Below are 18,272 nucleotides of genomic sequence, written 5' to 3' on the forward strand. Positions count from 1 at the left end.
TTCTGCTTCGTGGGTGAGTTGTTGTTGTTCCTAAATGCTTCCACTTTCTAATAAAGATAATACAGTTGACTGTGGAATATCCAGCAGGGATGAAATTTCACGAACCGTCTTATTGCAAAGGTGGCATCCTATCACAGTACCACGCTTGAAGTCACTGAGCTCTTCAGAACGACCCATTTTGTATCACAAATGTTTGCAAATGAAGACTACATGGCTAGGTGCTTGATTTTATACACCTGTGGCAACGGGTCAGATTGAAACCTGAATTCAAAAATTAACAGGTGTGGCCAAATACTTTTGTCCATATAGTGTATATTTATCATGTATATGAAAGACAGCTCCACATTGGGCTGTATGTTGCTTTAGCTTGAGACTAAGTCTGTTCAGGCTGATCAATGTGCTCGATGTTTTTATTTGTAGCTGAAATTCAGTCTCCAGCCTTGCAGTGCCCTGCTTTTTTAATGGGACTACCAGCTGTTCTCAGATTGATGATGACAGGTTGTTTCAAAGGTCTGCATAGCTGTCTTCAATAGAGATGCCATAGATGACCACAGTATGCACAATCTTTTTGTATCATCAGATATTTTTGCATGAATTACATTAAACAATGTATAGTCAGCCCATCACAAAATAGATGTTCAGATACAATGCAAGTTATTTTTGTTTTCACACTGTAACGTTATATTCTATTTGTAGGAAATTCAAACCAAACTGGTAGTCTACTATTTTGGTTTCTGCTGCCTTTTAGGAGGTAAGATCAACTGTATGCCATGAGAAATTTCCCATTAATGCACAAGATATGCTGGGATGTTCAGGTTTCATAGCCTATGGTGCTCTGTGGGGACTTTTTCCATATGTGCCACACAAATATGCTACAAAACAAAACATATTGGTCATTACATACCATATTAACATCTGCGCCACTTGTTCAAAGATATGATTGGGGATATTAATCAGGTTGTAACATAAACAGACACCTTCATGAATGGCAAGCAACCAAAGCCAAATAAACCAGGTTCAGACATAAAGCAGACTCACCTGTTGCTTTATGCTGATTTATTTCCAAACATCTGTGAAATAATTCAACAATCAAGAACACTCAACTTTATGAGAACAACCCAATGAATACATATGAAAAACAAGGAAACATTTTCCTGTTACAACTTTTCTAGTTACACAATGTAAGCACGGGTATGAGATATCCCTAACCACTAGCTAATAAGGGAGCATTTCTCATTTACATTCTAATTTTTTTTGCGACCCGTCAACCTATGTGTTTATAAGACTTGCCTAAACATGTTGGCCAATAACTAAAATTCACAGAGTGAGACAACTGAATTTGTTGCTTAGTTCCTACACAAAACAAATGAACAATCGAAATGAATAAAATATGGCTGATGATTGAGGCGTCCAGGCTGTGGAAGCACAGTTCATCTCTAGAGGCCTCTTTGCGTTTGAGAAGAGGGGCTCATTTGGGCACGTGCCTGGCCTCCTGTGCCCACGCACGCTCTTTGTGCTTTTGCGGTCAGTTTTGCGGCTGTGCTCCTGGGTCAGTCACTGCTGTCCTCGCCCACCACCATGCTGCTGTACTTCTTCTGCTGTAGCTCTTTGTAGGTCTCCTTCACCTTCGCCCTCTTCAAGCCCCCATCCCTGCAAAGCCAGAGACTTGCACATCACCAGTCAACTCACACGGTCATCCGCGGCTTACAAACGGACCTTGCCCACAAACTGAGAGGCACTGAACTGACAATGAGGACGTCTTGCCATCCTCAATATCAATTTCTGAAGCATAGGGCTGTGAGGAACATCACTGCCCACAGCAACGATTTCAGAAACACAGACTGAAGACTTCAGACACCCCTAGAGCCCAGACTGGACTCTTGTTTTAATCAGCTCTGTGAAATTCTGCAGTGAAACTGCATTTTGTACTGTGTGATTAATTGTGGAACTTAGAGAACTTTCCAATTATTTTTTATAAAGCTGCTTACATGAAATTGCCCTAACAGAAGTGAACTCAGGAACAGACTAATTTACTATTGAGACAGGACAATTCATAATCTGATTTATTGCAGTGATTTTTAGGACACTGTACTTAAAAGTATGTTTTCCTTTTCATAGCCAGTAGACATGCGTTATTATTTTAGTTATTTATCTTGTATGACAAAATGGTACACCTTTAAAGGTATTTTGTTAGGTTCAAGCTGGTTAGTGGTGGATATTCACATTTCTGGAACAATGAAGAAAGAGATTCTTCCAAAGATCAATCTGGGAGACATCTGACAAGACAGCAGAACTAAAGTTCCATTCAGAGAGTTCCACAGAGGCTACATAAATACGGAGGTAAAGAGAAAGGTAAAACCTTACATAGAGGAAAATTTCTTTACTTGATTAAGTTGCATTTGTCTCAATAGGACAATCAAAATTATTTGTGAATCATGACACTTTGAACAGTTTAAACATGATTCGAGAAAAGAATAGTATGGATCAGACATAACAGATGAACAGAATAACTGCAAAGTACAGTACAGCTGACACAGGGTGCACAGTCAGGAAGGTGCTATTCACTCACTGTTGACTATTCACTAACCATTCAGTCGTACAGCAGCAAGAAGAAGCCACCTATTCAGAAATCATTAATCATCTATTGATTGTGGATGTTGAATCATTTCAATTAGCCATTAAAACACTGGTAATTGCCCGCTCCTGCACATCAAATTAACAGGTATGGTCATATGGTCAAACTGTTGATTTTAATCTGCAGTATTCATAACTATGTGTTAATAATACGTTTATCAGTTTCCGAATTGTGCTTTTAACCTAACTGATGATGCCTGTGTTGTGAAACTGTCATAGCAGTTATCAGTAAAGATTCATTTATTCCACAGGTGTACTGTAGGCCTTATGATTCTCACTTTATGCCCTACACACCACAGTCAGGTTCACCCATCATTTTCCATGGGTTGCAACCAAAGGAAATTGACATTGTGAGGTTATTATGCATTTACGTAAGCTTTGGAGATCCCTCAGCACAGCTGTTTGGTGTAGCATCTATTGTGTTATCCAAAAAACTGGATAAAAAGCAGCAAACTACCAAATGTCCTACTGTGTTATTCAAGCCTCAGGTAACATCTTTTCTAGGAGAGTACTGCCCTCCTTTTCAGTCAGACATCTCAGGTGGTCTTTTCATCCTTCATTTTTTGTTTGGATGGGGTTTGTATGGTTTTCTTATGATCATGTGGGGATCAGTGTCCAGATACTACAGACAAGAGCTACTGTTTGGGCACTGCAAGTCAGAATTACTTAACTTGGATACAAGCCACAGAAAATATCACCATATACCTTGCGCAGATAACTGGCACAGATAACTGCTACAGCTTCAAATGCATTGAAAGGAAAAGTGAGCAATAATTTGCTGATTACAAGTGAACCTGCTAAACCCTAAGTGTTGAGGTAGCAAGGTAGTTGAGGTAGTCAATAGCACTTGTAACACAAACAAAATGTGCAAAATATATTGATTGTTTGAGACTGCTGATTCATTAGGAACTAACTAGGGCTAAAGGACAAACCATTGTAAAACTCAGATTTTGTGTTTTTCTGTCTAATAATCATCCATTCTCAAATATTTAGGCATAGTCCAAAGTTAATTTGCCGTTTAACTTTATCCATCTGCATACAATGTAAAAGCTGCATGTGTAAGGAAAGGCTTACTAGACATAGGGGTTATTCCATGCCAACTCACCTAGGACCTCCCAGTTCATGTCATGGATTTTCTCGAAAATTCATGTAAAAACTTCTATTAAATTCATGGGACCTTGCAAAATCCTATAGCTCTACTCCAAATATTTTTTTAGTCATGAATTTTTGGAGTTTGGCCCTTGGAGTTAAATTTCATCATTTTTGCGATTCTTTGTATTTGCATTATAAGCCTCACCAATTGCTTATTATTCACTGGATTGGGTTGAAATTTGTACTGACATCCATGAAACCCTAAGGATAATCTGCAATGTATTGATGTAAATAGTTGTGCTGAATGTTTTACAGTAATCACATTAATAAAAATAAATAATTTTTTACCCGAATGAAGAATCTTCAATTTTCAAAAATTAATATCTCCACTAGTTTTCACTTTCTTGCAACCATATTTTGATTCTGTGTAGTATTAGTATAGTTCTATCACATCTAGAAGTTATTTGGTCCTGCATAAAAAACCACAGTGCCACAGATCTTGCTAAATATAGCTTCAGAGCTGAAACCCCACTTTTTAAGTTATTTTGACTGGGTATTTTCCCAGGAAGGATTATTTTAATTTCCTTGAAACCTTTTTATGGGAAATTGTTAATATTCATTGCAGATATATAAAAAATTTAAAGATGTTACATTACTCCTTCCTCATTTAATAATTTTTTGAAAATAGCCTATTTCTCATACTTTTCACTGGCTATAATATTATATTCAATGGTTTTATTTCATAGGTAGATATACGCAAGTGTATATATATATATTAGAAAGACATATAGAGATAGGTTGACACAGAGAATAAAGAAAGGAGCCTTACCAGGACAAGTCAACCAGCCCTCCCTGGTGGGCAATGGCAGATTTCACCCTGTTGGCAAACTGCACAGCATCTTCCCCTTCCTGTCGAGACAGGAAATCACAGTGAGGCACTGAGATGCAGATTATTTAAACATCAATGGAGTGTGTAACACTCCATAAAACCATACAATGCCTAAGGAGTTGTGCACTGCATGCAATTTTATATCCACAAGCATTTAGTGATGAAATTGGCAGTGACTTCATTTCATTGCCTGATCTTCAATGTATTATTTATGCATAACTACTTGTACATTCAGTACAGTGCAGTACAGTAAGTCATTCACCAAATTCAGACTGTGAAACAGCAAAACTTACATTCATATATATATATATATATATATATATATATATATATATATATATATATGAATGTAAGTTTGCTAAGTATATATATACTTACATTCATTCATACCCTAGTTTTGCATTGATGTAAAGATTGACAGTGACTCTAGACTTGACATTTGCTACTTTTTCTTCTCCACTGGCGCAGTCGGTCTCTCCCTGCCTGCACCTGCACTCTCATCATCAGTTGTGTCTGAGTCGGGACCTCTCGTTGGTTCTCCCTCTCCACCAGCCTCCTCCTCTCTCTTCTCATTTTGTTTTTTAACCCTTTCGTGCGTACAGTCACACCGGTGTGATTAGCCATTTAGCACGTATGCTACAACTGGTGCGATTAGAACACGAAAAAATTCAGCAAATGCAGCAAATGCGGTGGTGAAAATTATGTTTAATAATGCTTTGCACAAAGATTTGCAAGATCACAATAATGTTACACTACAGATAACGAACTATGTAACGTAACGCGCGCTACATAGCATAAAATAAGTTACGTGCGAAAGGGTTAAAATAATCAGCTATAGACTGCTTCATCTTTGGAACACAGTAACAGCTAAATGGATTGTTTCGCACATTTCATCATCAGCAGGCAGGGATAGTGAGGTAGGGAGAGACTGACTGAGCCAGTGAAGAAGAAAATGTACTACTTTCAACCACAATGGCTAATGCAGTACCTGTGCCGGAGGGGCACCAAACCAGCCTAATGATCATCATGCACTCGCATGAACGCAACCACATGAAATTTTAACTCGCACACTCTCAAAAAATGGTCGCATATGCAACCATTTTGGTCACAGACTGGAGCCCTGTATACGATGATGATTTAAAAAAAAAAAATGGGGGGCATATTTGCAAGTTGCACTGGTGCGCCTAGTTATAAAATTTAGTTGCACTGTCTCCAAAAATGGTTACAAAATGCGACTAAATGGTCGCAGTCTGGAGCCCTGTTCATACATTCAAAATAAATTTAGAATGCTGTTTTCCCCCTTCTTCTCCCAATTTCAGAATGCCCATTTGTATCATAGATATGCTGCTCACCATTACAGTCTCCATTACCAATCCAGGGGAGGACAGACAAACACCTGCTTTTCTCTGAAACGTGATCAAGTGCCGCCTGTTTTCACAATGCAGTCCCCATACCAAGTTTGTGCGGTCGCTGGTGATTTGACAAGACAAACCCTGGCTGACCTACCCACCCCTATCCCAGCCAGAAGAAAGCCAGGTCATTTGGCCATTGTGGGCTATAGGTCATCTTTGGCTGATGACATGTCCGGGAATCAACCCAGGCTGTAGAGCTTAGCCTTCACCTCTGAGCTACATGGGAGCCCATCCAAAATTCATTCTGTTTGTAGCTCAGTCCATGGCAATGCCTGATAAAACCGTCCTTATGGCTTGTGCTGTGAGAATGAGTGCACTGCTCAGGGTGACAAGTCCAACTCCAACCCCATGCATTTGGCATAAAAAGAGGACCAAACTGACATCAGTCAGAAACCATTACCGTGCACTAACATCATCAGTCAGAAACTGTTACCGTGCCCTGACATCATCAATCAGAAACCGTTACCGTGCACTGACGTCATCAATCAGAAACCGTTACGGTGCACTGACAATGACATTCAGAAACTGTGCACGGACATGTTTGGTGAGGCCAGAGGAAAACTGTTGTGGGCCCAGCCTACCCAAGGCCCCCCTGTAGAATCGGGCCTGATGTACGGTCACAATAGGTAGCACGATTTAAAGACAAACTGAAGGAGAGGTGTGTGGTGACAGCGTGACAGGCCCTACCTCTTGCGTCATGGGCGGGAGGTACCACACGTTGCAAACGATGGCCCAGCTGGTCATCATTCTCAGCAGGTAGCTCACCATGTTGTACTTGGCACTGTTCCAGAAGGCGTCCCCAAACTGAGGGTCATACTGTGGGGAGGAGATACACAGTTTTAATACGCACATTACAAAAATTCCCAAAGCAGATGAAACTAATTTAAACGTGTCATAAATGGCAATATATTCACATCCTATTACAGAGAGAGAGAGAGAGAGAGAGAGAGAGAGAGAGAGAGAGAGAGAGAAAAAGAAAAACAGAGAGAGAGAGAGCGAGAGAGAGAGAGAAACAGATGGCATGTGTACTGGCAGGGTAATGGCAAGTGGTGTCCATGTCCAGGAGTTAACATTGTCAAGGCCATACTGTTGAATAGAGGATAGACAGAGCCACCCAGACATTAACAGTGAAATGATGATACCTTGATGGCCACAGGGTATATTGTACCTCCGATTTCAAAGCTGCCCTTCTTAAACATCATGACTGACGTGTTATTGATGCAGGTTCCTGGGACAGCCAGAGAGACATGTCACATGACAAGCCATGACATTGACCACAACCACATCCACATCCTTCAAACATGTATGGAAGAAATGGCTGACCAACAGACTGCGGTTCTTACCCTCAGGGAATATTAATATGGGGAGCTTGGTCTTATCTGCTACATGATCCCTTAACCTATACACAACAAAGTGTGAGCAGTGTTAGGGCACTGGAATGAAGGGATTGCTGGGCATCAGGTTAACAAATACAACTACATGAGCACACATGCTAACAGTATAAACCATCTGTGACAACTTCATGCTCTGTCTGCAGGCTGTGATTTTCCACCACCACGGCCCTCACCTTGTTCATTGTGCAACCGCGGCTGCCTTTGTGAACTGTGGGCTTTGTTATAAAAATTCCAGATTATTTCTGGAGAACTGCTAATGCCAAGAATCTGCCTGGCCGATGCAACAGTCTGCCAGACAGGCAGGACACAGCGTGCTTGGAAAAGGTACTTACTGGAGGGGGGTGCTGTACTGTGTATCAGACTACAGGTGCCATAATAATAATATCAACAAAATAATCAAATGCTTCTGTAACTTTGTACAATTATATTACTTAGTCTGAATGTCTCATTTTCAGACTGTAGGGTTAGCTGTGTTGTGAAAGCTATTTCTGAAATAGCAGCACTGCTGTCTGTGAAAAATTAGAACATTAAATACACAAAAAAGTAGGTTGAATGTGCCACAACAGGAGGCTCTCATTTACCGTCTCACCTCTGGGTCACAAGGTGGCGATCTTTCATCTCAGATCTCTCAAACCAGACATGAGGGCAAGATCTCACCATCGACCTCTGGATGACTCCCATCAGGCCTCCATGGACCTGACCCACCTATGAAATATGGGAAATGTAGTTCAAGCATTTAGGGTGCAATACACTAAAAAACATCAACAGCTCAAAAGCAGCCATCACTCATGATACAATTGTACATATTTTAAGGCTGTTTCATTCAGATCTTTATAAACTGATTTAAAATATCGGATCTTTGCAGCATCATAAAGAACTTTACAATACCATGGTATGTAGTTCACTATATGATTTCACCAACCATGGCATAGCATCCATCATTGGCCAGAATGACAACGTCAATTGGTGATGTGTGATTGGCTACACATATTCCTCCTTTTTTAGGTCTGTTTTCTCTGCAAATCACGGCAACAAAAAACACACACAGTTAGAAACAATGCAACAAATGATATCTTTACATTCACTGCTCTTGATGAACTGCGCACATTTCCATCAGTAAATTAGACCTGATAATCTGGTTTTGTCATTTCATTTATTTAATGCAAAATGCATAAACATCTGTGCTTTTTTAGTGTAGACAGGAGTGATAATTATCAAAGTGAAGGTCATTCTATTTCAGTTTAGGAAATAAACTGAAATTCAATTCATTAATAAATCAATCCTCATAAAAAAGATGACTGATGTTCAATTCATTAATTCATTCCCTAAACTGACTTGATTGAAAAGCAACTGACCCTAATCTATACACTATTCAATTTGCAGTAAAATATGTAACGTACACTTGGAAATAAATTATCCACTGGTTGTAGTCTATCATACACAATAAACACAAATCTCCTGTCCATGATGTGCATGGCACATGGTGATGATAATCAGGGGAGCGCGGGGCCCTGGCAACCTGCTTCGAAGTTGAGAGAGAGACAGAGAGAGAGAGAGAGAGAGAGAGAGAGAGCACTCACTTATTGTGGTAGTGGATGGTGGCAGAGAGGCCTCTAGCGCAGATCCTGTAGCACATGAGATGGACTAGCTCACTGAGCCAGTTCTTCACCCTGGGAGGGAGAACACATACAGTGAGGACAGTGCTACCTCCCAGCGGGGAAAGTCCACACAACGCCTCGCTCACATCACTCTGTAAATCTTATTGTAAAGATTTTAAGAGTTTATACTTTAACTGATGTGAAGGCTGGAGATGTCTGTGCAGAAATAACCAGATCCAAATCTGGCCAGTGACCAATGACAAGGGTCATCCATTTTTCTGAACTGAATTCTCTTAGACTATGTGTCCATCTGCCATCCACAGGAAGTTGATAAAGTCAGACTCGAAAACAAATGCAGTCATACCATTTCCTCAGATATCATCTTTTCAGTTAGCTCCACTGCGATTTTAAATGACTAGCATCACCATGTTGAATCAACACAGTACATCATCACCAGCTGAATTCTGACTGTGTTTACAATCCCCCCTGTCTAACACTCAGTACAGTACTCAGTACAGTACATCCTGTCAGATCTTAGTTAAGATAGTGATGCTGAAAGATAGTGATACTGAAACAAATGTAATCACTTTATTGGCATAAAGCACATGAATTCTGTCTCCATGGTAGACGTAATTTCTCACCCACAACGCCGTCACACTCCATCGCTTTGAGAATGACAATTTACAAAGCTGTGTGATCTTATGACTCATGTGGTAGGCTATGGTGGAGAGGAATACAAAGTTTGCTAAATGGAACATTTTGAATTGTCTCAAATGCTAATGGAAAATAGGTTTTAAGACCCTATATGTGTATTACATACACTTGAGATTTACTTGTAGCCTTTCCTCCCTTTATTATATACCCATGTGTGCCATTAATTGTATCTTTTTAAAATGTACCAATGTGGGGATGAGTATAACCTGCACTATACTTTTAATGCATTACATGATGTACGTGTGTAACAGTCAACACTTCCTCCTTTCTCTTTACAACTACAAATGTCCTGAGAAAAGTGAAGACTTCTATTTCACTGTTCACTGCACACTCAATGATTTCCTATTGATTATGTGTACTTATGGCCTCCTGACTCCCAGTGACTAAATGAAGACCATGCAGTGGTTGAAGTCATGCTTCTACTAATTACAAAACAATATTTAGCTGAGCTACTGCAAAGACAGTATGCTGGCATAATGCATTCTTAATCAAGTTGCATTCGCTTCGAACCTGAGAACATATGGATGTGGGTATGACTAGACTTCTGATCAAAGAGAGATAATGGAAAATGTGCAGCGGATTGCTTGCAGTCTTTATGCACTGACAGCAGTCAGCTGACTTGCAGATGACGCACAAGGAGGGCCCTCATACTCACTTGCTACTGGGAAGCAGCCCGACTGCTGACGTTCCAATCACCAGCCAGCTCAACCCGATAGCTGCGAGAATGATTCTGGAGCAAGGAGAATACATTACATTACATTATTGTCATTTAGCAGACACTCTTATTGAGAAAGACTTACACAGGTTACAACTTTACATGTTACCCATTTACACAACTGGATATTTACTGAGGGTAATTCTTGGTTAACTCAACCCACTAGAGAGAACACAATCCTACACATACATAGGCAGAAGAAGTTAATGGCTACACCACCTCCAGGCAAGAGGAGAGATGCAGAGATACATAGGGATAATCAGGAGAACAAGGAAAAGAACAAGGAAACCGGACAAGATGAATGACAGAGGGGCAGACGGAGGAGCGGAGACAGGGGTGGGGGGTGGGGGGGGACAGATGGGTGACTGACCAACAGCTGGGGGCGGGGCTGGGCTCACCTGAGGGGTGCTAGGACGCAATAGCGAATGACTACTCCCAGCCCCCACAGGATGGTGAGACGCAGGCTGATGTAGTGGAAGTTGTTATTGGTGCGTGTCAGCAGGTTCCATGAGGCCAGCTCCTCGGATGTGAAGCGCTGGGTCACCTCATCCTCCACAATGCTCTCAATGCCCTTCCGGTTGAAGTAGAAGACGTCGCTCAAGGTGAAGTCCCCGCCCACCTGGGGCTTGGGCCGGCTCCGCCGGAGCTCTCCGATCTCCTGCTCCATGGACCCATCGTCCCTCTGGATGATCCCTACAAAAGGGTAGCGGCGGAATTTGGAATCAGGCACATTTGGAGTCAGGGAAAATTCAAAGTGAAACAAACCATTCCATCGTGAATAAAGTGAATGAAAAATGCTTAGATTTGATAGAAATTCAGACTACTCCTTTCATTTTACTGGCATTAGGCGTGTTTTAGTTAAACTGTATTATAAATGTATTTGTCGTATGACACCAACTACATTATCGGTGTAATGCATCTGTTATCCGTTTACATATTTTTTTTCTTAAGGTCTATTTATCATTGTACACCTATTTTCAGATGCTTAACAATGTTCCAGGATACCTGGTACTACACTTAATACAGAAATAACATCCTGAATGAATGACTGCAGTGGTCACAAGTCTGAATTATTTTAAGCAAATGTGAAATAAAGATCCAGTTTGGCAGAAGGACTTTGAGCTAACCCTTTGCCCTATAAAATGGCAAGTGCAAGTACCTGGATGAGTAATCAGCCATGTCTGAGAGTAGTTACAGCACCCAGTACAGGACAATCATCTTTATCACCCAATCGGTGCCGACTGGTTATGACTCCATAAGGGGTTTATCTGATAACATCAGACAATGTTCTGTCACTGATAAAGGAAAGTGATACCAGTCTGGCATTTTTCTTCATTTATATATTTATTTTTTTTGCTGCCTGATGAAATTTTGTAACCAAAGGAATTCAGCATAAAATATATTTATGGAGAGTTTGAAGGGTGGTGCTCTTTGCGTGATAAATGACATTGCATCGGTATTATTCTCACTGTTTCCATTAGTGTCTTCAAACCTAAACTGGAACTGAGCTGTGGCAGATGCGTATACTAAAGGTTCAACTCAGTACAGTGCTTAAGCAAACCTGTGTTGCCAACCTACAGTGTTGCAATTCAGTGTTGCTCTGAGACAAGAGAAATTACTACAATCTCCTGAAATGTGACTAGGACACAGCTGTGGAAGGGAGATTGCGAAACACCAAGGGTGTTGCAACACCTTGGTACCGAGGAGAATGATCTGACAGGTTGCCTCATGTTGGCTGTCTCCAATGCTGTGGGAGAACCAGGCCTTGACTGAGACTCTTTGACTGTCATTGCACCATGTGCGTCCTTAATCTTCAAAAACTGTTGTACCCAAGGTACAAAAGAATGATATGCATGTAGCCGAACTATGCATGCAACTCTGGACAAGAGCATCTGCTAAGCAATTGTAACATGATGTAATCTCACATCAAAGCCCAGACAGGAAAGCATTAAAGGGCACCTATGGCTGGTATCTGAGGAATCGTCTTTATTTGACTCTGACGTAAGCATAGTAACAACTTGAAGGCATGAAGTATTTTAAAATAAAACTCACAAAAAGTGTTGGTTGTACTTATCAAACACATGGTAGGTTAGCCTTACAAAGCTTATTTAGAACATTTTTCCTTTTACAATCAACCATTTTTCCACTTTCCACAAGGCATCTTTTAAGCTATTTTGTGTAGCTTTCTGTACTCTGAGGATGAACCAGAGTAACCCCACAAAGTGAGACACAAAGACAATCCCACAGCTGTTTGCATTACCACAGTTTGACCTTGACCCTTTTCAATCTGCCAGCACCACTTGGCATTTCATAATCTGGGGCGAAACGGTCCCTGATACTGGCTTAGCCAGAGGCATGCAGATAAAAGAGACAGCATTTCCCTGCCCATATCATGAGGCCAGTTGGTTGGTTTAAAGGAGTGGATGCTCGGACCGGCCCATGGTGGGCGTTTCTGGCAGAGCACGGGGCAAAGTCCAGAGAGGGAGTGCAAAAGGAGATTCTCTGGCCGCGGTTGTGAAACACACAATTCCGTCAGAGGACAGATAGGCTGGGTGCCCACTGGCCACATCAGCTGCCCCATTACAAAAGCCACGGGTTGAGCACCAAGGCATGGTGATGATTTCAGCAAATTCACAGATACAAGAAACAACAGTTGACTGGCAGCAATATTTCCTGAGCATATGCACAACAGTGCTGTTCCATAATCATGGAAAAGTGATATATGGGTGTCTGATTCCAAGAGAAAACTGTATCCTCTTGACCTGTGTTGTATACTGTATACCTACAGAAATGTTCTTATGTCTTATGCGTTTTTAACCTCCAGGACCCAAGCCAGAATTGAGCTTGAACCTGCACAGAGCCCCAGGCCTGCGGTGGGTGGTGCTCTGGTTCCCATCACCAGACAGCTGAGGGTTTTGGTGTAAAGCGAGACACCACTAGTACGGATATAGCAGAGCTGACATTAGTAGCTTGTGTGAGTCCTGTGTTAAGCCAGCAGGGTAGCAGGTAGCAGAGTGGTTTCAGCGGTAACATTACTCCCTGAGGCTTGGTTAGCTAGCAACGTTGTTGACAGAGTGTTCATATCTCACCCGCAGAGGTACCAACCTCGTTCACATTTGTTACACAAACTTCCATATTTCAACACAGTGCTTTTGGAGACGGCCTGTAAAAAGCAGGCACCGTGTCTACCCCTCCATGGCTGAAGCGAGTGGTGCTCTTGCTCAGTGCGAAAGTTGCACTCACCGTTGGACAAGGAGGCCTTGAGCTGCTGCTGCTGGCTCTTCCCTCTCTGAATCCGCAGGGTGGCCCACTGCAGAAGGGGAAGAGGAGAGAGGTCATTTCGGGTGAACTTCCACGCAAACCACCAGACGCGCCCTCCCAATGTCTGGCAGTATCGTACGCGGCGCACGGACTGTCCTTCCAACTAAACACTGAAAGAGGGATGCGACAGGAGGTACAGCCAGCTGTCAGGGGTAACAAACGGATCTGTCTCACCTAAATAATGTCTGCAAATGCCTCACGAACAGATAAGCATGAAGCGCATGAATAGCACCTGCACACCTGCCCTGCTCATAAATCACCTAATGAAATTATTCACCATTTACCCTTGAATCTTTCTACTTGGCCTAAAATGCACTGGAGGAAGACGGACTCTTCGTATGGAGTATTACTGGACGTCAAAGTTGAGGACAGAATCTCAAACTGAAGGTGGGTTTAGGTTAGCAACAAGTTGTAAATGCTGGTGGCCAGAGGAGGCGCTTGAGGTGTTCTGATGTTATTCCATCAGTACTGTCTTTGGGTCTAAAAAGTGTGTCCCAGACATTCTAACTCTTTGCATTTTACCATATATGTTACAATGGAAAGGCAGAGCTCTTAAATGATGGCTTTACCTCCAGAATCTTGACCAGAATCTTCATGTAGACCTCCGTAATTCCCAGGGAGACCCCAAACATGGCTGGCAACATTATCAGTCCCACGACTGCAGAGAACCACAGCTTGAGAAAGGTGAAAGCTACATCCCAGGAATCCTCCATTGCTCCGTCCCACTGCGAATCTTGCTCAGCAAGCTAGAGAGTGCATCGGTAGGAAAACCTATCACTCAGAGGACTAAACTCTGCCTCGTTTGCTTCCTACTATATTGTTGAACCCTGGTCACGATTATTTGGGGATTTTACGTTCTGCAAAACATCGAGAGAGTCCAGCGTTTCACTGTAACACAACTATGACATCGGCACTTCCTCCCTCCGAAAAGGTTTCCTAAGAAACTTACAAGTTATGTTGCAACATGCTTTATGTCATCTACCATTTCATCCAGACCATCGCCTGAACAATTTTCATCTGGGGGTTAAAACAGCTTGACGCAACTTCTTATTTCTTAGTCACGTCCCTATCTGAATCAGCGAAAACATCTAACATGTGAGATCATAACAAACAAGCAAAGAACTTTAAAGCCCTATGCGCATGCCTAACTCATCAGCGTGGTAGCTAACTTGCTGGAACAGAACCTGAAGTAAACATCTAGCAGGCTAGCTACACAGCACAACCCCAGGCAAATGACAGGTCTACTGCTGATACAGCATTTACAGCGACCGTCATGTTACGATGCGATCATCATGCCACCAAACAAGCTGAGTTCTGTGGACTTTAAGCCTAAACAACAAGAAAAATGTACGGTTATGCACTCTACTTATATACTCTACAACGCAGCTAGAAATCAAATATTTAAAGGTTTCCCTGCTCGCTCCAGCAGCTCTTTCGAAGACACCCCATCATATGAACATTCAGATCGATGGCATTTATCGGTCTGGTTGTAAACTATACAGTGCTAACTTACCCTTTCTTGCTAGCTAGCTCTTCATTGAAACATAATAACCTAAGTACAAACCTGAAAACTGTTTCTCAAAAAATGTTCCTCATTGTCCGACTCCAAAATGTTCGTCTATAGTTCGAACTGTGTTCAATCACTATACACTTCAGGAACTAAAATAATTATGCAATCTCTTCTCCACTGTCAACCCGAGAATAATGGACCAAAGTTCACACAAAAGACAAAAACCGTTGTCATTGCAAACAGCGTCGCCTTGTGGTGAGTTAGTTGGAAATCGCTGACTCTCCTTCTGTTTTGAACTTCGGGGTGGCGATTGGTGCCTCTTAAATGTACTGACAATCCGCCAATAAACCCAACCAAGAACCAGAAGCAGCAGGTCTGTAGACTGCTCAGATTGGGCATTATAGATATACCAGTCTTCGCCAGCCTGGGACTGCAGCGAGGAGTAACCCTGCTCCGTGCTATCAGAGAGCTGTAACATGCACATAAATCATTTGTTTTTACGTGCTGTGACTCATACTTCGTGACCTAGATCAACAAGTACAAACTGTGCTAGGAAAATCAAAACGCGATATGGGAAGGCATTACTTTTTAACAGTCGGACATACTTTTGACTAGTTATATTTTTAATCAAGACATTCTGGCAACACGCTTTTCATCTGCCAAAGTTTTCCTATATGACTGATATGTTAAAAAAAAAAAAAAATCAGAGGGTCTTGAAACTGTGGGTTGTAAATTTTGTTAACTTCAAGGGTTAAGAACGTTTTTTATCTTCAAACTCAAAGGGAGAACGTAGCGCCTCCTTTGCCTTGAATCAAGTGAAAGCAGGCAGCATCTTTAACAAAACTGACATAGCAATTTATGCATCTGTGTAATGCATAACATGCCCATATTGGATTGATAAATGTGCACAGAATTATGTATTTCAAATTAACTTGTATATATGTTTGTCTTTTAATTAACTCAGGCTAATTTATCAAACAAAACTTCAGTATATGCCTGCTGATTATCAATTCCAGCTAAACAGTTTAAACATATAGACATTGCTTGAGAGGAGGTTGCTCAGATTGTTTAATGCCCGTTAACTGTTTGATTTCAGTGTAACTGTCATCTGCTTAAAATCTGGTATAGCTGCTGTCAAAACAGTATCTCACACTCTTCTCCCACCTTCTGTGTGTGGCATGTGACTTAAAGCAGGGAGTTAAAAGTTTTGATTTATACTATCCTAAGATCACACTGAGGAGGCAGGGATTGCTGACAGCTGCCAATACAACAAAATGCACTTTGAGTTACATATGCAAGATGGACTTGTTCCTAAGCAAAAATAACCATGATTGTGTTTCCAAAGTGACTAGTTCGTTGTTACAGTTTTGGCCTCTTTGGCTGATGAATGGCATGATGTTGGCACAAGAGTTTGAAATCAGGCAGGCAACCCTGGAACTGATGATAGGAACAAAGAGTCATACTCACAGGGAACCCAGCCACAGACAGCATATCATCATAGCATTTATTACTGAAGACGTCAGCAGTACAGATCAGCTGTAAGGCATTCACAGCATCAAGATTTGAGACCCATCATCAAGACCGGAGAGTGATGACCTGCAACACCTCATGCTCTGCAAATATACAGCAACAAAGATATAACAGCACCACTGAGTTCATAAAAAAAAAAAAACTAAATGAAAAAGAAAAGAATATTTATATAGGTTCATAGTCAGTGTCCAAATTCTGACTAAGGAAATTGGGACTGTAGACTGTACAATTCAGAATAGGGCTGATTCAACAGAAAACTGAAAGCTTCTGTTATTTTAATTCAAAGGTATCCAAATCAGTCATCATATCATTATCATGGTTATTTAAAATATTTAAAACCTGCCAGATTTTCCTGTACATTTATGAAGTTTACATTTCGACCCACTAGGGTAACGACATCATAGATTGTAATGTATCTGATATCCTCCTGCCAGACCCTGTTCATGAACACTGCTAATTACATTTATTTTACAATTATCCTCATTTGCATCAATCTTTTTTATGCACACCTAGTTAACGAGGTACCTACTGGTCATGTGTTTGGCAGATGTGTTAAAAACAAGTAGTACCCTAAATAAAGTTATTCTTGCGCGTCTTTCTTTTCTGATGATGAGGTGTAGTACCACAAATAACCAAGATAATGTCTAAATATATTCTTTTGCATTACCTTATTAATCACAATCACCTTTGCTAGTCGATTAAACTTGACTACTAAAATGTTAACAGGATATTAATTTGTGTTTTCTCTTTTCTTAATTAGCACCATCAGTGAAACTCCTTTTCTCCTAAGATACAACTATGAAGATAGTCCTATTTGTTTTTCAGATTTACACATGTTGAGCTATTGAATGTAAACTTTTTTTTTGTCACCTGCTACAGCCTTTTCTATTTTCAGCTGATGCTTGTACAGATAATTTGCATTGGTATGCTATCTTGCTGCTACGGTATACTGTATACAAGATTTTACGTAAAAAGTCAGCATATTTTTTCTGCACATTTCCAAAGAGCCATGATTTAGATATCCATTTAACAATCAGCATTGCAGAATCACATTATCATCTTCATTACATAAGTACTACTATCTGCTACTATCTACTATGTATCTTTAGCACCATTTCACAAGCAGGAAGTTACTTTTTCAGCTCTGATATATTTAAACTGGCTTAAACTGTAACAGAGTATTGAAAGACCCTCTTCAATATAAAAACAAAACATTATTTCTGCACATTGCATGGGTAAAGCTGAGGGTGGCCATATGGTTTTAGCACAATTTGTATAATTGAAAATTGATTCCTTAATTCTGACCTTGGAAAAACTGGAAATGCATCTAATGTTAATTCCCTGAGTTCTTGATGACAGAATCAAACATATCCAGGCAGGAACATTTAGCCCCAATATACTATTCTTGTTAGGTGAAAACACAACAGTTGCTCCTTCCCAGAAACTGAGCTGAGTATGCTTTA

The 18,272-nt window shown here is 40.9% G+C and overlaps 1 protein-coding gene across 3 annotated transcripts; it reads right to left on the reverse strand.

Moving 5' to 3' along the window:
- Window positions 1-743: 743 nt before the first annotated feature.
- On the reverse strand, window positions 744-15,698 carry agpat9l (1-acylglycerol-3-phosphate O-acyltransferase 9, like). Of its 3 annotated transcripts, XM_036527205.1 has the most exons (13): window positions 15,334-15,694; window positions 14,339-14,515; window positions 13,692-13,758; window positions 10,847-11,141; window positions 10,389-10,463; window positions 9,002-9,091; window positions 8,344-8,437; window positions 8,011-8,126; window positions 7,371-7,426; window positions 7,170-7,255; window positions 6,715-6,843; window positions 4,556-4,635; window positions 744-1,650 (listed from the first exon to the last, which is right to left on the reverse strand). In XM_036527205.1, exons 2-13 carry the CDS (start codon window positions 14,480-14,482, stop codon window positions 1,551-1,553), a joined length of 1,332 nt encoding a protein of 443 aa, XP_036383098.1. In that variant the 5' UTR covers window positions 14,483-14,515; window positions 15,334-15,694; the 3' UTR covers window positions 744-1,550. The 3 variants fall into 3 exon arrangements, with proteins under 3 accessions (XP_036383098.1, XP_036383099.1, XP_036383100.1); XM_036527206.1 differs by lacking the exon at window positions 15,334-15,694 and having other exon boundaries at window positions 14,339-14,997; XM_036527207.1 differs by lacking the exon at window positions 744-1,650 and having other exon boundaries at window positions 4,552-4,635; window positions 15,334-15,698.
- Between the last annotated feature and the right edge of the window lie 2,574 nt (window positions 15,699-18,272).

Source organism: Megalops cyprinoides, chromosome 4 (assembly GCF_013368585.1).
Source record: "Megalops cyprinoides isolate fMegCyp1 chromosome 4, fMegCyp1.pri, whole genome shotgun sequence".
In the NCBI taxonomy this organism is placed as follows: Eukaryota; Metazoa; Chordata; class Actinopteri; order Elopiformes; family Megalopidae; genus Megalops; species Megalops cyprinoides.

Bases quoted from the DNA above. Each gene is read 5' to 3' on its own strand.
- agpat9l (XM_036527205.1), bottom strand. From the start codon at position 14,482: ATGGAGGATTCCTGGGATGTAGCTTTCACCTTTCTCAAGCTGTGGTTC. The intron at 13,759-14,338 runs GTAAAGCCATCA...CCCCTTCTGCAG, and splicing joins TTCTGGTCAAGATTCTGGAG to TGGGCCACCCTGCGGATTCA. The intron at 9,092-10,388 runs GTGAGTATGAGG...TCTCCCTCCCAG, and splicing joins GGGCTGCTTCCCAGTAGCAA to GGTGAAGAACTGGCTCAGTG.